This window comes from Otolemur garnettii, unplaced genomic scaffold (assembly GCF_000181295.1).
Source record: "Otolemur garnettii isolate 467f Iridium unplaced genomic scaffold, OtoGar3 scaffold00067, whole genome shotgun sequence".
Taxonomy (NCBI): Eukaryota; Metazoa; Chordata; class Mammalia; order Primates; family Galagidae; genus Otolemur; species Otolemur garnettii.
The window spans coordinates 5542891-5567507 of record NW_003852462.1 but is presented as its reverse complement, the minus strand read 5'-3'; the positions used below and the strand labels follow the sequence as shown (position 1 = coordinate 5567507).

Here is a 24617-nt window from a genome sequence, read left to right as displayed (position 1 = left end):
AAAAAAAAAAAGTTTTATCCTTTCAGAGTTAATTTCAGGTAAATTTTAATTCTCAGGAAATAACCATTCCATCAGATATTTACTGAATACATATTATATTCAAGATGTTATCCTTGACCTGTGCGGCACTCCTGGGCAAACTTGAGTCAGATGGACTCATTTGTGGTTACATCCCAGAGCAGCCTGTGTGCCCAGGACAGGCCAGAACAAAAAGGTACAGGAGTAAAGGAGGTGACAGTGTGAGTGGTTGTGGGAGGGTGTAAGGAAAGGCTTCAAGGAGAAGGTGACATCTGTGGTGAATTGAGACCTGAGCAGTGAGGACTTAGCCCCAGACACTAAGGAAAGCGAGTAGTTAGGGGCTAATGGACTGCCCTGCGGACAGAAGGAAGGCACTGAGGAACAGCAGACAAGCCACTGGGTATGCGTAAGCCCAAGGCCCTGAGAGGTGGGGAAGGCCTGGGAAGTTCTTCTGGGGAAGAAAGAAGGCTTGGTGAAGCAGCTGGGCCTTTGTTCCTTGGGCCCTGAGGAGCTTCCGAAGTTTTGGGGGGGAATGACAAGGTAAGAGCTGGGCTTTGGGAAGACCATTCTCATCTCTGTGTGGGAAGAGGCAGGACAGTCCAGGGAACAGGACAGTGGACAGTCCACTGTAGCAGGACCTCAGTGCGCGTGTGGGCCCAGAGGTAGGACGGACAGGTGGCTGAGGAGAACAAGAGAAACAACACAGAGCTTAGGAAGTCTCGTTGCAATTTTGTTAAAATCATAGCATTATTTAAATGTGTAGTGGTAATAATTTTAAAAAACATTTTTTAACCTGCCTAATTAGTATTTCTTTTTTTTTTAAGCTTAGAAAGGGTGCCTGGGATTTAGGAGCATCTCCACGGACATCTTGGTCTGGCTTAACTGTCTTTAATAGGTCAAATCCTCATAACCTTCACATACTTTCTTCCCTTCCCTTTTCCTTTCCCTAGAAGATGGAGGTGGCAAGAAAAGATCGCAACCCCTGGAAGCAGGCTGCTTCCTTGCTGCGGGGCCTCCTGTGGATGGTGTGTTAGATCAGGGGCCCTTCCAGCCTCCCGAATGCCAGAGGAGGCCTTGCTTCCAGAACACCACTTGTCTGCTGTGTGCCTTAAAGCAGATCCTCCTTCTCCCTAATGCACTCAGAGACCACGGAGGTGGTATTTAACGATTAGCAGCAGAGCAGCTGACAGTACAGGGCTCCTTTAGGGATTAGGGGATTCGGTTGGTTAACAAAAAGAGGAGCCCAGGAGAACACTGCTTTAATTACCAGAGTCGCTATTGGAAGACAACCAGTTGCCTGTTGGAAAAAGATGTAGGAAGGGAGACCACTCCTGAACAGGCCTGGTGGTTCTGCCCAGCGCCCAGTGTCTCACCTCAGATGTTCTGCAGGGCTGTCAGATCCAGCCCTGAAGTCGTCAGGGAGAGAAAGGAAAGAATGACTCCTATCAGATTCCGTACCAGGAAATTGTACTGACTTGCTTCACTATCCTGCAAAGGACGCAGCTATAATTCCCAGGCAGAGGTGATGCTGAAAATGGGAAGGCCACACTCCAGTTAGTTAGAAGAGTTAGCAGCTCTCCAGGGGACAGGGCTCCACTCAGACTTCCTTGTTTACTTGTGACCTTGGCCTCTCTCTGGACTGGGCTTGAGGAAGTAACCCTAAACTGTCTTTCTTTCTCCCTCCCTGCCCCTATTTAATTTGAGGCCTTGTTTTGTAATAAATTTATTGCTCGCTAGAACTTTTTCCTGGAAAAATACACCTTAAAAAAAAAAAAATTAACATCTCTCCATTCCAACTGCTTCATCTGCATTACCTGGACCACCAGAGGAGGAGCCCGATGCCAACTGTGGGGCTTTCTCACAGACGGCAGTTGTAGCAGGGCAGCAGTACCCCCATTCTGCGTTGCACATTAGCGCTGAGATTGAAGGCCTGTGTAGAGATTATTTAGCTGATCTTTCTCTACACACCCATGTTAAAACACTGAGTTACATAGGGTCAGATAATCATACATCTCAAGGAATTTCTTCTGAGTGCTCACCTCTAACCCTGCAGTGGGGTCAGTGGGTGCAAAGGTGTGCATTCACAGCCTGCCCCATGGACCCTGGCATGCCCTCGCATACCTGGCATGCTGCTTAGCTGACAGTGGCCTGTAAAATAGCTTCAGAAAGAAGCTGCGATCCAGGTGCAGCTCCCAGGCCTGCCTCCCTACCCCATCTCTTCCTCCTGCCTCCTCCTTTTTAGCAGGCCGTGCCTGGCCCTTCTAGAAAGGCTGCCCCTAAAAACTGTGATAGTGAAGAAATGAGCTGTGGCTGGAGCCTGGGCAGTTGGCCGTTCAGGATCCTGGATCAGATCCCTGCCTGCCTGCACTTGCCCCCACTCCCCGCATGTACTAGGAGGCAGGACACTGATGTTACAGGGCCTGTCCTAACATGGCTGCAAGGCCAGCACTCCTCATTCTCTGCTGGCCATAGAACCATGCTGTGACATTGGTAGATAAAGGAACCCTGCTCTGTGCACCAAATTAAAAAGGGGTGGGTGTCTATAGAGTATTTCCAAAAGACCAGGACCTTCCTTGGCTTATTTAGAAAAGAAAAAAGGCTGAGTGCAGTGGTTCACACTCATAATTCTAATGCTTTGGGGGGGCAGAAACAGGAGGATCATTTCATTCCAAGAGTTGGAAACCAGACTGAGTAGTGAGACCCTGTCACTACAAAATAAAAAGCCAGGTGTGGTGGTAGGCATCTGTAATCGCAGCTACTTGGGAGGCTGAGGCAGGAGGCTCACTTGAATCCAGCAGTGAGGTAGCTGTGATCTAGGATGATATCACTGCACTTTAGCCCAGGCAACAAAGTAAGACCCTATCTCAAAAAAAAAAAAAAAGAAAAAGAAAACAACGGGTGATGCAGGCTTTAGGCGTGGTGAGTGCCACATGAGGCAGGCCTGGGAGCTGCCCCCCAGACCTCATCCTCCACCACACCCCTTCCTCAGAGGGTATTCAGACTTCTTTGGGTGATGTGGTAATAATAATAGTTATCAAAAAAATTGGACTCAAATGTTAGGTGTACCCTTATGCTTCTAATTTGGGACATAAATAGCTGCCCTACCTCTTCTTGCCCCCACAGTGGGCTTTCTTACACCCTAGCCTGACACTCCAAGAGTCTGCAGAGTGTCAGCCTCGGCCATAAGGGAATCCGGGCCCAATACGAGGGTGCTCCTAGAGTGACTTTTTGACACTCCTTCCCTCCTAAACAGTCCGTTCTGCACTTCCACTCCCCCCAGGATCCCCTAGCAGGAGAAGACATGGAGCTTATCTTCTAAAAATGAATTATTAGCGCTGGGCACGGTGACTCATGCCTTTAAGCCCAGCACTCTGGGAGGGTGAGGCAGGTAGATTGCCTGAATTCATGGGTTTGAGACCAGCCTGAGCCAGAGCAAGATACCATCTCTAAAAATAGCAAGGTTTTGTGGTAGGTGCCTGTAGTCCCAGCTACTTAGGAGGCTGAGGCAAAAGAATCGCTTAAGCCCAAGAGTTAGAGGTTACTGTGAACTGTGATGCCACAGCACTCTACAAAGGGCAACAAAGTGAGACTCTTGTCTCAAAAAAATAAAATAAAAATGAATTATTTTTTAATTGAGCGGCAGGACAAGTTACAGGTTCTCCCTTAGCATTGTAGTATCAAAGGGAATGAAATGGCAGTTGTGTTGTGGGCAGCGCAGATGCCTGCAGGTAGGGTGGCCTGCATGTGAGACAGGACGGGGGCCAGGGTCAGGCCAGCTCTTGCAGCAGGGCTGTCAGCGCCCAACTCTGGCCCTCACACGTCTCCTCATGCTCGTGCACAGGCAGAGGGGCGGCCACTTGGCCAGCAGCTGGTCACCTTCCTGCCCTTTCCACAAGTAGAGCAGACCTTGGCCCGGCCATGGCGGCAGAACTCGTACCTGAAGTGTTCACAGGTGCCTCTAAGAGGAGAGCAGCTCCAGCCCAGGCTGCCTTGGCCACGGAGGGAGCTCTCATAAGGGCAGTGCTGAAGGTGTGTGTTGGCGTGACTTTGATGGACCTGTAGCCTGGCCCTGCACAAAAGTGACTGGTGGCAGGGGAGGAGGAAGCTGCCGGAGCCCAGGATCCCACTCAGATTGGGCTGCGCTAAGCAGCCTCTGTCTTCTGCATGGAACTGTTGTTTGGGTATTTTAATGAAAAATCAGAGGAGCCTGATGGTGCTTATTTTCTTAACCCTGGCTGAGTATCCAGCCTAGGAAGACACCTCTGCCAGGGAGAGTTAAGTTCAGGAGTCAACCCAGTGACTTTTGCATATGACCTATGGGGAAAATCCTGCCCCCACCCCCCACCCCCAAAGAAAAAGAAAGGAGTTGGAGAGAATCTGCTGAATATACACTGAATTAGAGCACTCCCGACAGGAAAAGCTGCAGCCTGTAAGGCTGACTACTGGAGGTGACCAACCCCTTTCTTTGCTGTTCTGCCCAGCCACTAACCAGTTTAGTCCCTCATGCTGTGTGCAATTATAGTGCTGAGATGTAAGATGTGTTGACTGTGAGACTTTGTTGTGAGATGAGGTGAGAGCATCAGGAACAAAATGATCATTACAGGCCATTCATGTCAACAACATTATACTTCTGTGTTTGCTTGCAAACAAAAGCAGGAGCTAATTTGCAAGGCTGCCTTTGTGGAGCTGCCTTTTGATCAATGATTGCCTGTGTTAATGTTTCAGTAAGCTATTGATTTCTGCAACAGCTTTTGTTCCCTGAATTTATGTGCAGCGGGTCTCTGCAGCACACACTATGCATGTTTGATTAAAGTTCAATTGACTTCATTCCTGGTGAGGCCGAGAGCTGCCTCACTCCTTGTTTGTAGAACCAAAAGCTTTCTCCAGCGTGTTCTTTTGTTTGTGCTCAAGACCTCGCCACCCATGCAGTCACCAATATGCTGTTTCTAATCCTCCTAGATTCGCTCCATTCCAATGTTTAATCCCTTGGTAGACATTGCAGTGGTTGAGAGGCAGCTAATAAAACCTGGCCTGGATTTGGTTTTTGATCAATTTTATTGATGTATAATTAGTACATATGCCATAGATGGGTGGGTATACCATAAACGTGCACCTACTGTGAGTACACAGTTCAGCGACTCCTGACAGCTGGAAATAACACCACAGTCAACTGATAGACTATTTCCCTCATCCCCAAATGTTTATTTAGGTCCTTTTGCAGGCAGTTTCTTGTCCCCCACCCTTAAGGTTCTGAGCAACCACTAACTTAGTTTCTTGGGATTATAGATGGGCCCTTTGTTGGGACGGAACCATACAGTGTGCACCCCTTTGTGTCTAGCTGCTTTCGTTCAACATAGTATTTTGAGATCCATCCTTGTTTGTGAAGTTTGTTTCTCTAATTGCCAAGTAGTGGACCAGAGAACGGGTACAGCATAACCTACTTATCCATCCTCCTGTTCACGGCCATCTGGGCTGTTCCTAGTTGGGGGCAATAAAAAATAAAGTTTCTATGAATGTTAGGCAGATACCTGAGATTGTTAGGGCATGTGGTAGATGTCATATGCCAGGCAGTGTTTACAAAGTGGCTGGGTCATTGTACATTCTCATCAGCAGTGTGTGAGAGTTCCAGTCACTCCATACCTTCCTGATTGACGTTTATGGAATGTTCATGGTCTCCTCGGCTGCGGTTTCAGAGCTGTAGAGAAAGGTCCATCCTGCCCGGTCATATGGATCCTTGGCACTCCAGTGATGGAATTTGGAATTCTGATTCTTCTTTAAAAACTGTTACTTAAGTCTTGACAGAAAGTTGATGGTGGTTTCTCAGTGTTCAGGTTTCTTTTTTTTGAGTCTTGGTTTTCTCAGTTACTAGCCGAGGACATGGTATGAGAATAAGGGTAAAAGGTGCAGGCCTGGCTGCCCCTGCGTCTTTTTTCCATCTGATAACTGGAGTTGGGCCAGTTCCTTAGCCTCACCAAACCCTGGCTTCTCCTTTGTAATCTGCAAGTTATGCTAGCTCGTAAAACCCTTGAGACTCTTTCACAATATTCATATTTGAGAAATAGAAATAATCGATTATAACTGTGTGAAGCTATATTGCATTACAGAGAAACGTTATTTAGGACTGTCAGGTGGCTATTGTTTGACAGCCTCAAGTAGGACTCTGAGCCTGGGCACAGACCCTGGCAGTGCCTTCCTTCCCAGTGAAGTTTTGTCTCCCATTTCTGTTCTCTTTCTTTTTGTGTGGCTTCTTATGTCCTCTTACATCCAGGCTTCTGTCATTTTCCATCATTTGATGGCCCCTAAAATGACTCAAGTTAAAGGGGGAGGTGAAGGAACCAGTTTCAGTTTTTCTCATTCTCCTTTCAAACTTCAGATTGAGCTGTAATTCCGCAGGGGCCCGGCTGCCCTCTGCACCGAGGAGCACGCTGCTCTGAAGGAGTGTTTGGAAAGTTGGAGGGGGATACCAGTGCTGGTCCATTTTGTCAGCTGAGTCTTAATCTCCCACCGGCCCCCAACCAAGCCAGCACCAAGGATCACTGTGGTATAGATAAGTGTGTTTCCAAGTCAGGAGGATGGGAAGTGAGGTGGCAGGAGCTAGGAGGTTCACAGGTCATGACCACTGGGACAGCTGTCACCTGTATGTATAGCATGGCGTGTAATAGGAAAACCAGGCAGAAATTCTATGGGCTTCACAGTTCACTTACCATTTCAAGGAACTGAGGGGTGGGGGATGTGTGTACACATGGGGACATGCTCATGCTCTTTGGAGGCTGTCTCCTGGGCCTTGATGTGCTTCCTCTGGTCAGTGCTGGGGAGGTTGGAACACATCCAAAGCTCCAGGAGACCCACACCACAGGTGTGTGATGGGCCAAGTGAGAGTTCCTGCATCCCAGCACTGCTGTAGGGGTGTGGTCCATTTCTGGGAAGATGCACAGACCAGCACTGGGTAGCAAGTGCTCCCCACACATGTGTCACCTGCCTGGCAGAAGCCATTTCTTCCTGAAGTCTTCCTGCGTATGTTGTCACTGTGTTCTAAGACTGGTGGTGTTTTGGATGAAACTTGGTTGGATCAGGAGCTCTGACAGTCACGAGAGATTGTCACTGGCAGCTACGCTTCTTTGTGTGGTTTATCTTAGTCATTCCAGCACTGGTCTTTCCAGCTACATCCCAGGTCACCGGAGAAGTTCTTTGCCTTCTCATTTTTTGACTGCTACATTCACAGGACAGTGACTGGTGAGAAAGAGTAGGGGTGCAGATACAATTCCGGGTAAGGAGACTTTGTCTTGGGATGTTTGCTGTAAGAAATCAGTTGTTAGTAAGGGTTAGCTGAACGTGCCATCAAGGTAGGGTGAGACTAGAGCCTGCAGAGCCCCTGAGGGAATGGGAGCCACACACATGCCCTTTCATTAAAAAGTCTCACTTGCTGTGTTTTTAAAATGATATATTTCCTCCTTTTCTGGGTTAAGAAAAGAATAGCACTTTTTGTCATAAAGGGTGACCTGGTGATGTGTGATGTTTCATCTGTGCTCAGCACCACTGTCTGTCTGTCTGTCTGTCTGTCCTGACAGCCTTTCTTTGCCCAGCCCAGGCCTTCCAGGCCTTGCCCTCAGGACTCTGCCAGCTTGTCCAGATGCGGGGAGGCGCACAGCTGTTTTCCTGGGCCATGGGTCTCTGTCCTTCTGGCCTACCCCTTGACCCCAGTTCCCCAGCACCTCGACTGGTTATTGGCTTCTGAGCAAGCCAGGCATTTCCTTCTCACACCTGTGGGATTTCACTGGAGCGCTGTGGAGAAAACACTAGGCACGCACACAGCTGGGATGTGAGCTCCCTGAGGGCAGGAGTCTTCTGTCCTTCCTGCCTGTTATTGCTGCTGTGCCCCCAGTGCTTAGAATAGTGAATAATCTGGCGCATAGAGGACACCCAGTGAGGATTTGTTGGATGAGCTAGTGTTCATGGTGTTAGAGGTTGTGCTCTACCAGGCTGAGGAGGCCCCATCATGCTGCCCCTACCGGTGTTCCTTAAGCATCCTCAGTTGCTCTCACAACTATGGGAGCAGACGGGTCTTTGTCCCTCTCCAGTACAGCTGTCATACCCGCTTTCTGCTCCCTGCTGAGGAGAGGTGTGATGGGGAATGTGGAAAAGCCAGAGGGCTCAGACACCTCACGGCGCCCTTCTTCCTTGCAGGGAGAGCTGATCACCTTCTATTACTACTGGAAGAAAACCCCCGAGGCGGCCAGCTCGCGTGCCCACCGCAGGCACCGCAGGCAGGCTGTGTTCAGGAGGATCAAGACTCGTACTGCATCCACACCCGTCAGCACGCCCTCCAGACCCCCTTCCAGCGAATTCTGTAAGTGAGAGTCTAAGCACCACAGTGGCTGGGAAAGACTATTCATGCTGTGTAGGGCCTGTCCTCTGGGCCAGCGGGTGGGTGCGCCTGCATGCAGACATGTGTGTGGACACGTCTGCGGAGCCTGACCTAGATGTAGTACTCACAGGCTGGCATTCAGTAGGAGTTGTTTTAAAAATCACTGGTACATTTAAATATGTCTAATAAACTCAACATCATTTTTAGTTTTTTATAAAAATATAACCGCCTTGGCCCAAGGAGGTTTTCTACTGAGTGGGTGACGTATTGTTTAAATTCTAGTTGCACTTTTAGAAGTCATAAGAGCAGATTGACGCTTTTGTCTTTTTCCTCTTGCTTTGCCAAGATCCCTTTGTGGGTCCCAGTATGACACGCAGTCTGATACTGAGGTCACACTGTACACCTTCTCATCCTCAAAATGTTGGGGATATAGCAGTGGTGTCTTGCAGCTCTGTCCTGGCCCAGGACACTTGACCTGAGCACCACCTGTATTGCTCATGCAGGCACCCAAAAATAATCTGATAGGACTTGGAGGGCACTTGTTGGAGACACAGGTTCCTCAGGATGCCTTGGTATATCAGGAAGACAGCATAGGTACACTTTTCCCTGTTCACATTTGCCAGCTGTGGACACCAACGCCAGCCACCCCGGGATTTGGGTTGACAGCAACTAAAGCCAGTGAAGGCTCTTGCACACTGTCCCTCATACACAGGCTTTGTTCTGGTGACTGACCCTGAGGAATGTGAGGTGACCCTTCACAAACACTGTCCCACCTTAGCTTGTGCAGCTACTCCACCAGGTGTCTCAGAGCTCAGGGCAGCCCAGAGGTGACAGGGTATCCCCAGGTCTTGGCTAAGCCCCATGTTGCCTCCCCCTCCTTGCTTTGTGCCCACAATGCCCAGTGGACCTGAGTTCAGCCAGCGAGGATGACTTCGACAGTGAGGACAGTGAGCAGGAGCTGAAGGGGTACGCCTGCCGCCACTGCTTCACCACCAGTAAGTGGCCTTGTCACACCCCTGGATGAGGGGGGCACATTCACATGTACATTGTCTTTTGAAGTCACTTGGGAAAGTTGGAAATCTTTGTTTTACTCCACTCCCCCTTTAGTAGTCAGTATGGCATACCCACCAGTAGCTAGGCCGGACTTGGAATCCTGTGGCTTCGAGGAGCTTGCTGCCAACTCCTCCTGAGGCCTCAAGAGGAGGCAGGCCAGTGTAACCCCAAGGCCACCTCTCCCAGTGCTGGGGGGAGCAGGGCAGCACTGCCCTGGGTTGTCAGAGTAATTGGTGCCTGTCAAAACCCAGCACTGTGTGTTTCTGGGGACTCCAGGGCTGGGCAGAGCCCATAAAAGGTCGCCTCTGGCCGGATGTACCCAGAGAGAAAAGTAGTTTCCAAGGTTGGCACCCCTGTACCCTCCTTTCCTGCACACAGCCTCCAAAGATTGGCACCACGGGGGCCGGGAGAACATCCTTCTCTGCACTGACTGCCGCATCCACTTCAAGAAGTACGGGGAGCTCCCGCCCATCGAGAAGCCTGTGGACCCCCCACCGTTCATGTTCAAACCTGTCAAGGAGGAGGACGATGGGCTCAGTGGGAAGCATAGCATGAGGACGCGGCGGAGTCGGGGCTCGGTGAGTGTCCTGTGTCCACAGGGCTCCTGACAGCTCTCGAGGTTCCACGGGGCCCACATCCTGAGCTCAGTTTTACAGAGAGCTCTGGGTTTCTGGCCCAGCTCAGGCCCTCCTATTTCCTCAGAGCTCCCCTCAGCCCATGGAGGGGGTCACCTCCAGTGTGGCGTATCTGCTATTTTCAACTTACCGATTTCTTTTTGTGGTCGTTAATGTTTAATCCTGTTCTGGACATTTCTGGTACATTTTCCTACTCCCTCTGCTCAAAGCCAGTGCAGCATAACACCTTCCATAGAGACTTTGTTCTTAATTTGGAGTGTGGCAGCGGTTTCTGGAGAGAGTTTTCCTAAGTTTGGGGCCTGGAATACTGACAGGTCTTTCATTCTTACGCTGGCCTCCCTGGTTAGCCCTTCTGGCAGGTGGGTGGGACTATCTCCTTTCCTCTGCCCCTGTTGTCCTGTCCATCCTGCTGGCAGCCTGACAACTCCCTACTGAGAAGGGAGTTGGTGAGCTGGCCTTAACCATCAAGTCTCGACTTCTCCCGAGCCACTGTGGCTTTGCAGAAAGATGCTGAGCCTTTTGGGAGCTCCGCTGCAGTATCTTATAGCATCAGCTCTTTAGATCATTTGCTGTCCTTTGAGATTAAACTCAAACACTGGTTTGGTCTGGTTTGGTTTGGTTGGGAGAGTGGGCAGGTGCGTGGAATAAACAGAAAGGGTAAGGTGCTTTAGAGGTGACTTCCAGGTATCAGAGCAGATGGCCCCGGCCCATTTCCTGCTGCTCAGAAAGCATCATTCATGTTCAGCACGCGTTGTTCAGGACCATCTTTCAGGCTGAGTGTTTTAGATGTGAGAATGGCTGTGACACCTCCCGCCCCCCACTCAGTGCTGACCTCCATGTGGCGAGGGACAGGCAAGTGTGCCTGTTGTTTGCTAGGGGCAGGGATCTACTAAGAGAATGGTGTTGGGGATGGCTATTCATGCTCATGCCTGCAGCTGGGCTAGGTGGGCCTATGTGAGGACTGGAGATCTGGTGTCACCAGCCTCTGGTTTGGGTGGGCAGATGTCGACACTACGCAGTGGTCGAAAGAAGCAGCCAGCCAGCCCCGACGGTCGTGCCTCGCCCATCAATGAAGACATCCGCTCTAGTGGCCGCAACTCCCCCAGCGCTGCCAGCACCTCCAGCAATGACAGTAAAGCAGAGACAGTGAAGAAGTCAGCCAAGGTCAGGTGCTGGGGGGAGCGGGGCTCCTCGGCCTTTCCCTCCCAGTGAACCTGGTGTGCGGCCGGGCATAGTGGCTCATGCCTATACTCCAGCACTCTGGGAAGCTGAGGCAGGCAGATCACTTGAGCTCAGGAGTTCAAGACTAGTCTGAGCAAGAACAAGACCCCATCTGTAAAAAAAAAGTGGCTAGGCATCATGGTGCACACCTGTAGTCCCATCTACTCGGGAGGCTGAGGCAAGAGAATCACTTGAGCCCAAGAGTTTGAGGTTGTTGTGAGCTGTGATGCCACGGCACTCTACCTAGGCGACAAAGTAAAACTCTGTCTCAAAAAAAAAAAAAAAATCCTGATGTGCTGGAGTGAGTGTTCACCTCCCTCAGGTGGGGCTGCAGGCCAGGGGCCTGGAGAAAGGGGAGCCAGCACTGGCCTTTGGGATCCACCTTTGCCTTGAGCATCCTAAGGCAGGGGGTGGGGAGTGGTTGAAAGGGCTCCAGGACCCCACACAGACACCAAATTCCACGGAGCTCAAGACCCTGCTCCCACGTGGTGTGGTGTTTGCCCATAACCTGCACACTCTCACATACCTTGCGTCTCTAAGTGACTCATAGCACCTCATTAAATGGGAATGTGTGTTAATAGCTGTTGGGCTATGTGGCCTAGGGAGCAGTGACAAAAAAAAAAAAGATACAAACACGACCATTGCCATGCTGTTTTCAATCCACAATTAGTTGACTCTGAAGATGGCAAAGCCCACAGACGTGGAGGGCCAACTGTAATTCCTATCCCCAGATACTTGTTCCTTTCTGGCCCTGGTTGGCCTCTTCCAGAACTGTCTTGTTTCTGGAGATGGAACTCAAATGAGAGGACAGTGTCCGTGGACAGCTGTCATTCCCTTTGAGGCTAATACGACATCCTCCCTTGGCCTGACTATTCCTGTGGGCTCTCCCACCACAGAAGGTGAAGGAGGAAGCTTCATCCCCTCTTAAGAGCACCAAGCGTCAGCGGGAGAAAGTGGCCTCTGATACAGAGGAGGCCGACAGGACCAGCTCCAAGAAGACAAAGACCCAGGTAAGGTTTGCAGCAGAGCCTTGCTGGCCACAGCCGGCACTCAAGGGGAGAAATCCACAGCCCAGGTTGCAGTGCCCTGTCTCCCAGGACAGTGGGGTAGGGACTAGGATGGCCTTGACACTGGCTGGGTCGAGACAGGACCTGTGTGTGGTTCCTGGGGCTGGGCTTGCTAATTCATGTGCACTACCTCTGGTGTGTGCCTGGCCAGAGGGCTTCCATCTCTCCCTTCTCTGGCTTTAGGAGATCAGCCGGCCCAACTCACCATCTGAAGGCGAGGGGGAGAGTTCAGACAGTCGCAGCGTCAATGATGAGGGCAGCAGTGACCCCAAAGACATCGACCAGGACAATCGCAGCACGTCCCCCAGCATCCCCAGCCCCCAGGACAATGAGAGTGACTCAGACTCTTCAGCTCAGCAGCAGATGCTGCAGGCCCAGCCCCCAGCTCTGCAGGCTCCCAGTGGGGCCAACCCAGCACCCTCCACAGCCCCTCCAGGAACACCCCAGCTTCCTATTGCAGGGCCCACCACCTCTGCAGGGCCCCCCCAGGGCTCGCCTGCAGCCCCACCACCACCTAACCAGCCACAGGCTCCAGCTGTGTCTGCTGCCCACACCCACATCCAACAGGCACCTGCCCTGCACCCACAGCGGCTGCCCTCACCACATCCCCCACTGCAGCCACTGACTGGGCCGGCCGGCCAGACCTCTGCCCCACCACATGCCCAGCCCCCGCTGCACAGCCAAGGCCCACCTGGCCCTCACAGCCTGCAGGCTGGATCCCTGCTGCAGCACCCAGGACCCCCTCAGCCCTTTGGCCTCCCTCCCCAGGCCTCTCAAGGCCAAGCCCCTCTGGGGACTCCCCCAGCTGCAGCGCACCCCCACACCACCCTGCAGCTCCCAGCCTCTCAGTCAGCGTTGCAGGCCCAACAGCCCCCGCGGGAACAGCCCCTGCCGCCAGCACCCTTGGCCATGCCTCACATCAAACCCCCACCTACCACACCCATCCCTCAGCTGCCGGCACCACAGGCCCACAAGCACCCACCCCACCTCTCGGGACCTTCGCCCTTCTCCATGAATGCCAACCTGCCACCCCCTCCAGCCCTGAAGCCCCTGAGCTCCCTATCCACACACCACCCCCCCTCAGCCCACCCTCCACCCCTGCAGCTCATGCCTCAAAGCCAGCCGTTACCCTCCTCCCCTGCTCAGCCCCCTGGGCTGACCCAGAGCCAGAGCCTGCCCCCTCCTGCTGCTCCCCACCCCCCCACAGGGCTCCACCAGGTGCCCCCCCAGCCCCCATTTGCTCAGCACCCATTTGTCCCTGGAGGGCCTCCTCCCATCACTCCTCCAACCTGCCCATCCACCTCCACTCCACCTGCGGGACCCAGCACCTCAGCCCAGCCACCCTGCGCTGCTGCTGTTTCTTCAGGGGGCAGTGTGCCAGCGGGGGCATCCTGCCAGCTGCCCACTGTCCAGATCAAGGAGGAGGCTTTGGATGATGCTGAGGAGCCTGAGAGTCCTCCACCCCCACCAAGAAGCCCATCTCCTGAGCCCACTGTGGTGGACACCCCCAGCCATGCCAGCCAATCAGCCAGGTATGTGCCCCTAGGTATATGTGTACAGGTAAGGTGTGGGCAGCTGAGCAGGTGGGGTTTGCTGGGAGGCAGGGCAAGGCAAGGCCTTAGGGGAGCTCCTGGCAAGAGATGTGACCTTCCTTAGGTTCTACAAGCACCTGGACCGGGGTTACAACTCATGTGCGCGGACAGACCTGAACTTCATGCCTCTGGCTGGATCCAAACTGGCCAAGAAGAGGGAGGAGGCCATAGAAAAGGCCAAGCGAGAGGCTGAGCAGAAAGCCCGAGAGGAGCGGGAACGGGAGAAGGAGAAGGAGAAGGAGCGGGAACGCGAGCGCGAACGCGAGCGGGAGGCCGAGCGGGCAGCTGTGAGTCCTGAGGAAGGTGGCTCGTACAGGGGGGCGCTGGCCCTCCAGGCCTGGGAGCCACGCTGGACCACCCAGCTCCTGTCTGCCCAAAGCTGCCTGGCTCATTTTTCTGCAGCAGGAGGGTGGGGTGCTGCTTCCACCCCTCCCTGGGTATCTGTTAGAGCTGGATGGCCCCAAATTGCTGTGTGACTGGGGCCTGGCAGGTCCGGCCCGACTCAGCAATGACTGGGTGCCGTGTGCCTGGGCTGTGCTTCCCCTGCAGCCTATAGACTTGTATCTTCTGCATAATGTGAAGGAGCCAGAGAGAAACAAGGGAGGATCTGGGTGGAGAACAAGGCCCTTGGGGCGTAGCCAGGCGGCAAGGTAGCCTCCAGCAGCCCTGCCCTGCAGCCCCTCATGGGCTGCATGGGCTGGGTCAGCTTGGGCCAGCCTGGGCTTACTTCTGCAGGTGAGAGGAATAGGGAGTCAGCCTGAGAAACATGAGAGGCCTCTGGCTTCCAGGCTCAGTGGCACACAGTCCTGTCCCCTCCCTGTCTCACTCACAGACACACACGCAGACACCCTCACACCTTACCTTCTCCTCACAGTTACACTAACCCATGTGGGGCATGAGGGCAGCTGCAGGCTCAAGTCAGACTGTCGCAGGAGGGTCTGGATAGCATCTTGGTCTCTGTGTTAGGGTGCGATGGCCAGGTTGTCCAGTTAGTACAGGATGGGAGCAAGGCAGGGCCCACCTAGCTCAGGTACAACTGGGCAGCTTGGCAGTCCCCTCAAATCCTTCTCTCCTTCAGCAGAAGGCGTCCAGCTCAGCACATGAAGGCCGCCTGAGTGACCCACAGCTCAGTGGTCCGGGCCACATGCGGCCATCCTTCGAGCCACCACCGACTACCATTGCTGCTGTGCCCCCCTATATCGGGCCAGACACGCCTGCCCTTCGGACTCTGAGCGAGTATGCCCGGCCCCACGTCATGTCGCCCACCAACCGCAACCACCCCTTCTATATGCCCCTCAACCCTGCTGACCCCCTGCTGGCCTACCACATGCCTGGCCTCTACAATGTGGACCCCACCATCCGGGAGCGGGAGCTCCGAGAGCGGGAGATCCGGGAACGGGAGATTCGGGAGCGGGAGTTGCGGGAGAGGATGAAACCAGGCTTCGAGGTGAAGCCCCCCGAGCTGGATCCCCTCCACCCAGCCACCAACCCCATGGAGCACTTCGCCCGGCACAGCGCCCTCACCATCCCCCCAACTGCCGGCCCCCACCCTTTTGCTTCTTTCCACCCGGGCCTGAACCCCTTGGAGAGGGAGAGACTGGCCCTGGCAGGCCCCCAGCTGCGGCCAGAGATGAGCTACCCTGACAGACTGGCGGCCGAACGCATCCACGCAGAGCGCATGGCGTCACTGACCAGTGACCCTCTGGCCCGGCTACAGATGTTCAATGTGACTCCACACCATCACCAGCACTCACACATCCACTCTCACCTCCACCTGCACCAGCAGGACCCCCTCCACCAAGGTGGGTTCCCTGGCCAGGCTCGGGGAGGGGCATGGCCTGTTAGGAAGAATTGCTGTCCCAGAGCAGTGTTTTTTCCTGAACAAATCCCTGATTCTTGGTGGGTCTTAGAATACTAGGCATCTACCTAGGAATCCTGGTGTTCCTTTGTCCTAGTGAGCTTTTGATCTGCTCTGCCCCTCAGCTCTCCAGAGCTGCAAGTCCCCCAGGAAGCTGCAGCACTAGGGGCCTTCTGCTTGCAGCCTCCTGAGTAAAACATAGGTTCTCAGCTCTGTGCCTTGGTGGGAGTAGTAGCCTCTGCTCACTGAGGTGGGTGAGGGCAGCAGGACAGTGCCTTGTGGATTTTAGAGCCAAGGAAGGTGCAGCTGAAGTCACTGGGCTGCGCAAAGAAGCTGTAGGTTGTCACGGAGGGAAAACTGAGAAAAGTCCTGGGCAGGTGTGGTATCTTGTGCTTATAATCCCAGTATGTGGGCAGCTGAGGCAGGAGGATTGATTGAGGCCAACCTGAACAACATGGCAAGAGCCTCTACAAAACAATTCTTAAAACCACCTGGGCGTGGTGGCAGGCACCTGTAGTCCAGCTACTCAGGAGGCTGAGGCAAGATTGGTTGAGCCCAGGATTTTGAGGCTGCAATGAGCTTTGAGAGCACCAGTACACTCCATCCTGGGTGACAGAGCAAGATCCTGTCTCTATAATTGAAAAAAAAAAAAGAGGAGTTCTCCATTCTCTTGGAGAACAGGGATTGGACCAGGGCTTCTGGCTTTGCCTGAGTATACTGAGCTGACCCACCTGGCCACAGCTTCCCTGTCCTGTCTAGTCTGGGAATAGGAGCTCCTGAAGGTCAGCTGAGTGATGAGCTTAGGGGAGGCAGGGCAGAGGCAGGCACAGCCGACATCCCCACTCCTGCTGCAGCTTGGCAAGGAAGAGCCAGGAGGGAGGTCTGGCTGTGCTTCTCTAGTAGGTGATGTGCCCACCCCATAGAACTAGGGCCTGCATGGGGATCCCATGGCTCAGCCTCCACTGCTAACAGAGGAGGGCCCAGAGGCAGGCCAGGCAGCCACCTTGCCGGGAAACACCAACTACCTTTTCCCACTTGCCCAGTCCTGATTCAGAAGAGTTCACCATCCAGGTCCTGGCTCCTAGCACTTTGATATCTCATAGTGCGGGCCTTGTGAGCCCTATAAGTAGAACATGAGAACAGGCAGTCATTCATTCATTCACGCATCATTGAGTCATTCAACAGGTGCTCACTGAACCCCTGCCCACATTTACTCCAAGTTCAGGGAGATAGTAGACACATGCCAGGTTGTGAGAAGTTGTAAGTAAATGTTCTGGAGGGAAATAAGTGGAGGACAGAGGGATGAGGAGGGCTGGGGCTGGGAGCAGTGTTGCAGTTTTAGAGAAGACTGTCAGGAAGGGCTGCCAAGGAGGTGCTTTGAGCAGACTTGGAGATGAGGGTAAGCTGTTGGAAGTCAGGCCAGGGGCACTCGGATGGCACCCCAGGCCACTGCTGATATCCTCCCAGAGGTGGTGCAGTGGGGGTGGGTCATGGTTATATCTGAAAGGACAGCAGCTTGGTCTGGAGCCAACAGAGGAGAGAGCAGTGTGAGCTGTGTCCCCAGCCCACAGTACCCACTCTGCCAGCCTCATGTGGGTGAAGAGCAGGGCAATAGCCCTAGGAAGGGGGGGCCAGACTGACAATGGCTAAAGCGAGACTGTGGGTTCCTGGGGACTTCACAGGTGCTAGTAACTGTAGGGAGTGCTCAGGAATGGGGGAGCAGAATGTATGCTTCAGGAGTCAGCTCCATGTCTCTCTGACTTTGGAGTTCCCACAGGACGTGGTGGGGCTGCCAGTCTAGATGAGATGGTGCAGCCAAGCCTGGTGACCAGAAGCCAACTTGGGTGAGGAGAGAGTCACAGCAGTTCCAGCCAGGGAAGGCAAACATCAAACAAGGCACGCGTCACCATCTGGACTTTTATCCCTTTCTTAGGCTCTGCAGGCCCAGTTCACCCGCTGGTTGACCCTCTGACAGCTGGCCCTCACCTGGCTCGCTTCCCCTATCCCCCTGGCACCCTTCCCAACCCTCTGCTTGGACAGCCCCCTCATGAGCACGAGATGCTTCGTCATCCAGTTTTCGGTAAGAATTTCCATAGGGGAGGGGTTGGGGTTTCCGAGTGAGGGATGAGTTGGAGGTCTGGCCTGCCATCTGCACGTACTCAGTTCATTCATTCATTCATTCATGTGCTGAACGAATGTGGGTTCTCACACACTGTGTACAAGGGGTCCACATTGGAACAAGGCAGGCAAACTCCTGCTTTCAAAGGGCTTCCCAGGGTGGGAACTGTTCACGGGTAACTGGCAGCCTTGCTGAAAGCCATGACTGCAGGGTTGTTAACAGAGTAAAAGGGGCCCCTAATTTGGATGGGGCTCAAAGGAAGGCCTCCAGGTGGAGAGATGCCTGGGCCAGGCCTGGAGCAGGGAGGACTCTGGCTCGTCTGTCCACAGCTAGCGGGGCACAGCCACTGGGCAGAAACTCTGCTTGGCCCCCTTGCTGGTCACTGTGTCTGTCTATAGCGGAAGCTTTTTTTGTGTTTGGCAGGTGCCCCCTACCCTCGAGACCTGCCAGGGGCCATCCCACCCCCAATGTCAGCAGCCCACCAGCTACAAGCCATGCACGCCCAGTCTGCAGAGCTGCAGAGACTGGCCATGGAGCAGCAGTGGCTGCACGGACACCCCCACATGCATGGTGGCCACCTTCCGAGTCAGGAAGATTATTACAGGTACGGCAGGAGGGAGGGACAGGGGGACCATGGAGCAGCAGTGGCTGCATGGACACCCTCATATGCATGGTAGCCACCTCCCAAGTCAGGAAGATTATTACAGGTGAAGCGGGAGGGAGGGAAATGAGGATCCCACCCATTCCACCTGTGCCCACAGTCTCTTCTCCTTTGCACCAGGCCCTTCCTCTTGGCCCTACTGGGCCCTGTGGGGACCCCCATAGAAGGACAGGCGAGGGGTAGGTCAGCTATGGGGAGGCTGCTGGGTTTGCCTCAGTGGGAGCCCGTGTTGCCATGTGTCTGGAACCTCCAGCTTCCTGCTGTCACCTTTGCGTGCTCCGAGCCTGTCTGAGCCACCTGCCTCAGCCTGATGATGCTAAATATTCTTTCCTTTTTTTCCTTTTCAGTCGACTGAAGAAAGAAGGTGACAAGCAGTTATAAGTTATTTATTTGTTAATGCTGGCTGTGGAAACCCCAATTCTTGGGGGAAGAAACAGGACTTTTTACATACAGTAGGAGCTGCAAAAGCAAAAAGAATATCTTCTAAAGATTTCTTTATATATTTAAAAGCCCCACAACTAAAAATGTATCCACATAATAGTGTTTGTTTGTCAAAAGGATTTCCCGAGACTGGCTTGGGTCCCCCTGCATGACAGTCCCCCAGAAACTTAGCAAGTCCTGGACTGGACTGAACATTCAGAACGTTCCCTGCAATCTTGGGGTTTGGCTTTAGTCTCCTTTCCCTTGATTCTCAGTAGGTGCTAGACTCCACTTCACACCCTTCACTGTGCGTGCAGACACACTCCGTTACGTGTGTGCCAGAACCACAAGGTTTGCAGATAGGCAGCATATGAGTTTGGAATCCAAGAGCTATAATTTAAGAAAAAAACTTTTATTTTAATACATTGTAGGCAATCTTCATAATTTGAGAAAGTTCTGCAGCATGGCTTTTTACGTCTGTAAATAAATGATTTTAGAACAGCCTTTTTTCCTTCCACAAACTACTGTTCTGATCTATTTTTTTCCAGCCATGTCACAAATTGTGAATTCCCACCAGCTATTGACAGAATACAGAGTTGATTTTTTAATAAAAAGTTATATATAATTATCCCTTTAATTAAAGGGAGCAAATGGGCGTTACTAATTACAATGGGCAAAAGCTTGGGACTAGGCTTGGTCACAGCAGTGAGCATCCAGGGGTCTGCAGGGACAGTGTTAGAGCTCTTCATTTTGCTGCTTTGAATTTCACTGTCTGGTCCTGGCGTGTGCTTTGCCAGCAGTGCAGACATCTGGTAGACCTCATTTTGCACAAGGAGTACAAGAGTTAAATGTTCACTTTCCGTTCCCTGGTGTCACTGTTGTTCTGTTTCTGTGGGATAGTAAGCACATATTTATGTGTGTCTGATTGTAGGTTTCCTTATAGATTTCTATGCATACTTGATTGTTCTGGATGAATTGCCTTTTTTAATACTTTGAAAATTTCATAAACATCCTAGAAAATTTAAGAAAATGATTCCACACAAGTAAATCAGCATGTGAAAGACCCAGGACATATGCTTGCCAAAGCAGTCTGCTAGAAATCTGCCCCCAGCACATGTCGTCATTTGGCTCTTCTTGGGGTGAGGACCAAGCCAAGTCATGCTGGCCACAGCAGAAGCTGCTTTGGGGAGAGGGAGACCCTGAAGCTGATATGGTTGTGGGTTGCAACCTGCATTTTTAGCCCAGGAGCAAGTCTGGATGGTGACCCCTGTTGGTCTGGAAAGCCACATCCCGCTCTTCCTCCTGGAAGCAGGAACTGGAGTCTCGTCCGTACACATGAAGTCACAAGCAGGTTTCCACCTGGCAGGGGCCACTCCTTGGGCAGCAGCCCTTAGAGCAGAGCTGCCCTGAGAGCCACACTGCTGTCCAGTTTGCTGGTGTAATGTACTAGCAGAGGTAGGAAGTTCTAGGGTATCTGCCTGCGCCTGTTGGTCGGGCCTCTTCCCCCTCTTCTCACTCTTTAGGGCCATTTCTGCCATTGTTTGTGGTGGTCACATCCAAGAATTGTCAGACAAGATAACCACACTGTGGGTCTGTGGACACAAGGTGCATCCAGGACCCTGGCTGTGTAGGGGCAGCAGGAGAAGCAGATAGTTTGATCTAGAAACCAGAGGGGGTCAGCTCAGATTCAGGCTCTGGGCTCAAACCTGCATCAGGGGCGTTTCCAGTTTTCATTAACTGTGTTTGGTTTCAGTTGAGATAATTTTGTTTTGTCTGTTGAAAATGTTTGTAGCGGTTTTTTTTTCTTCATTTTTCTCTCATTCCATTTTTGCCTTAACTTTAGTTCCTTAGTGGGGAGACAAGTGCAGATTAACCTTCTGTCATTAAACTTCTGGTGGCATTGGCATGGGGGGGGTTCTCCTGCGGGTGGTGACAGACCATCGGGCAGGTGGTTCTGCTGCAGGGCAGGGTCCCTTCCTGCGGCTCCCAGGCTCTTGTGTCTGTGTCACCACCTTCTCTCATCTTTCCTTTTCTCTTTTGGGTAGAACACATTGTCTCCCGTTCAGTTAAACCTTCTCTGTCTCCTTTCTCTACCATCCATTTTCCAAAGAAGAGGAAAAGTGAAGTACTTTGAAGTCTGTACTTGAAAACTGTCTGAGGTGTTCTCCTGTTACGTTTTGATTTCTCCCCACACCCCAGGTGAAGCACTGAGATTCTTCCATTGAAAACCCCACAGCCGACAGCCCTTACCTGGTCAGTGGCAGTTTGTTTTGGAGGCTGTAGACCTTCATGGTGTCTTTGAAGCCCAACCACTTGGTTTCCTTTCGGGTTTTCCCTGCTTTTGTTTGAAGTTGGGTTTTGCTTCTGTGTCTCGTACGTATCTCGTTCACGTGTCGAGGGTGAGCTTCAGCTTCACTGCGGCAGAGCAGAGTGTACATTCTGATTTGCTACCTTTATATATATCTCGAAGCTAACTGTATATATGAGTAGTTTGCCATGAGATAACACAGTGTAAACAGTAGACACCCAGAAATCGTGACTTCTGTGTTCTCTCCATTTGAGTATTTTGTAATTTTTTTGAAATATTTGTGGACATAAATAAAACCGAGCTACACTACAATACCTGGTGTCACCAGTGCACTGTGTCTCATTCTGGGAGGGACTAGCTGTCACCCTACCCCAGGGAAGGAGCCGAGGGAGAATCTGCTGTCCCTGCTGCTGGGGGACTCCTCTTCCTTCCCAGAAATCCATGTCTTTGCTAAGAAGGGCTTCTCTAATGAGTGTGTGTGCTCTGTGGGTATGCTCCTCCAGCAGCAGGACCAAGAACACCCTGGCCTCCCATTTACCCCACACCTCTGTAACGTGTGGGTGTCAAATGACTCCTTCCCTGCCTAGGAGAGACACCTGAGACACCCACCAGTCCGGTGTCCTGCCCCTGGCTAGTCTTCTGCCTGTCCCCTCTCGACCTCTCCTGAGTAGGGGCTGCCAACCCAGGCTGAGGATGCCTCCAAGCCCAGCAAGTCTCGCCCCCTGGAGATGCAGCAGGTGTGGCCACAAGGGGGCAGCAGCCAGAGGCTTGTGCTTCATTTTCCTGAAGGACATTTTCAGGACTGTCCCTGGAGATTTTTATGCTCCCTTTTTCATCTGGGATATAGTCATGATTTTCTAGATATTTTCAAGAGATGGGACAAGAGCAGTCCAGAGAGGTCACTCTCAGTAAACCACCCTTATACCAAACAGGGTCAGCCCCATAGTAGTGAAGGCTGGGAGGACAGTCAAGCAGAGTGGTGGCTCTCCAGTCAGGTCCTGTGGCCAGGGTACAGGGGTGGTCCTGCAACTGGGTGTGGGGAATTGTGGGCTACAGTGGGCAGGACAGGCTGGTGTGAGGAACCAACTTTGCTGGTCTCTCCTTGAGACTGCTCTTTATGAAATTAGAGTTTGTAATGGACACTCGTTTATGAAACATTTCAAGGTGGTTAAATGGTAAGACCTGAGTGAGCCTTCATCAGAGCTGAACAGGTTGTGACAGTTTCTAAGGTGTGGACAACTGTGGCCTTTGCCACCACTCTGCCACACACCATCCCAAGGAGGGTCAAGCCTGCCGACAGGGACCTGCAGGAAGACACTGCACAGGCCAGGTCTCTCCTGCAGCCCGGCACTGACCCTGGTGTGCCCTCTGCCATCTGTTCCTGTAGATCCGCAGCTGGGGCATGGTGGCTCGGCAGCCCTTTCCAGTTACACCACAATGGGCTAAGAAAATGTCACTTGGCAGAGCATGGCACAAGGAACACGGCTGGGTACGTGGCTGCCTTGTTACAAAACGTCTGTGGTCGGTACAGGGATACCCCATGGGGAGGTCAGCCGTGACCTGACCAGAGGCCCCTCCCAGCCAGCACCGAGCCCCATAGGCATGATGCCAAGAGCGGAAAGGTGCAGGTCAGGGTCGGAAGCTTGAGGAGTCACGCAGAGAGGCCCCTCACCAGCTGTGGCCTGACCATGTGGTGAGAATGGTAACGTGAAGCAGGCAGGGAAATGAACTTAACCACCCCAGTGTCACCTGGCCAACCCAGAAAGGTCTAGGCACGTTCTTGGACTGAGGTTAGGAATCGGAACAGAAGGGTGTCTCTTCCTGAGCAGGTCACAGGCCAGTGGGACAGAGACTGAGGTGGGGGAATCGCTTGAGCTCAGAAGAAGTGGGCACCTGCAGCTATTTGGGAAGCTGAGGCAAGAGGATCACTCAAGCCCAAGAGTTCGAGGTTGCTGGGAGCTATGATGACGCCATAGCACTTTACCCAGGGCAACAGTGTAAGACTGTCTCGAGAAAAAAGTATATATGTATAGAGAGAAAGGATTTTAAGACACTCTTTAATTAGCCCAGAGAAGATTCCTGAGGCCATGGCACTTTGCAAGACCTTTGTTTTCTCTGCCCGTCACCTGCCTCTTCCGCACTGCCTGTGCTGCAGAGCAGAGGCCTGGCTGCCAGGCAACAGTAGCTGCCACCCCAGTGAGAGGCCTGTGGCTCTCGTGCAGGGGTGAGTTGCAGCGTCCTGAGGTGATCCAGGGCAGGGGACGTGGGGATGACAGGAAGCATTTTGTATGTTTCCTGGAGCAGGTGACTGGGCAGGTTGGCAAGAACCAGGCATAGGGCAGCAGTTAGAACGAGGACAGGAGGTGTCTTCCATTCTCTGATGCGTTGCCCCCCAGTAACTGGGATGTATATAGTAGATACTGTGCTTCCTGAGTGGAAAAGGATCCCTCAGTGGATCTCTGCAATGGATTATTGCCAAGCATCTTGTCTTCATAACTGCTCTTGGACCCTGGAAAGTCCCCCAGGGGACTGCTACTGCCCTTGTTGCCTTGAAGGTGCTCTACCTCCAGGACATGTGCACCTGCCCCGTCACCCTCACACGCTGAACGCCATCTGCACACACCTGTGGGTGGAGAGACCTGGGATCCCTGCTGCTCGGTGGGCCTAGCCAGGTGTCCTATGTTTTCAAGCACAAGCATCTCTGTCCCCTCGGATCAGTGAGCACTTGGTGCACTGTGTGCCCGGGGGTGGCCCAAGCGTAGCCCAACAGCTGAGGATGATGGAGACGCCCCTGAGGACTGCGACCTTGCAGTCCATTACCTCGGTTGGACATAGGTTTTCCCTCTAAAGGCTGTGGACACCGCTCTCAGGCAGCTGGGAGGTGTCGCTTCCAACCAGCATGAAGGATTTACAGAGGGGAAAGTCTAGAGCCGCTTCAGATTTTGGTGGTGTGGTCTTTGTTTGGAGTGGCCAGAGAAGTGAATCTTCTCTTCCTCCTTCCTCAGAGAAGCTCCCTCTGAGCCCAGCTCTAGGCAGGGGCCATCGTGGGTCCCGTGACAGGGAAAGAAGCTGCCCGCCCGCTCTGAGAGTGTTTAGCAGCCTGAGATCTGGAGTCAGATTCCCCAGGTTCAACTCCCAGCCTTCCCAAGTATCAGCACATGACTCTTGTGACCTGGGCCAAGCAGGTCTATGAAATGGGTCAATGACACCTCCTAAGGGTCAGGAGGAGGGAGGTGTGCATCGGTGCTCCCGTAATTGTCACCACATACAGGGTACACATAGTCTGTACCTGGAGGGCAG

General features: G+C 52.8%; 1 protein-coding gene across 4 annotated transcripts in view; it reads left to right on the top strand.

Moving 5' to 3' along the window:
- Positions 1-24617, top strand: part of RERE (arginine-glutamic acid dipeptide repeats) — a 433205-nt gene that overhangs the window by 408284 nt on the left and 304 nt on the right. For 2 of the 4 annotated variants that reach the window (XM_023515253.1, XM_012807340.2), the window contains 12 exons: positions 8203-8365; positions 9286-9378; positions 9815-10014; positions 11074-11235; positions 12189-12302; positions 12543-13891; positions 14016-14238; positions 15030-15753; positions 17743-17889; positions 18352-18532; positions 18937-18953; positions 22705-22806. In XM_023515253.1, coding sequence (XP_023371021.1) covers positions 8203-8365; positions 9286-9378; positions 9815-10014; positions 11074-11235; positions 12189-12302; positions 12543-13891; positions 14016-14238; positions 15030-15753; positions 17743-17889; positions 18352-18532; positions 18937-18953; positions 22705-22763 — 3432 coding nt within the window. In that variant the 3' untranslated portion in view covers positions 22764-22806. Of the gene's footprint in view, positions 1-8202; positions 8366-9285; positions 9379-9814; positions 10015-11073; positions 11236-12188; positions 12303-12542; positions 13892-14015; positions 14239-15029; positions 15754-17742; positions 17890-18351; positions 18533-18936; positions 21630-22704; positions 22807-24617 lie in introns of those variants that run through there. The other 2 variants (XM_003793246.2, XM_012807342.2) reach the window with 1 other exon arrangement.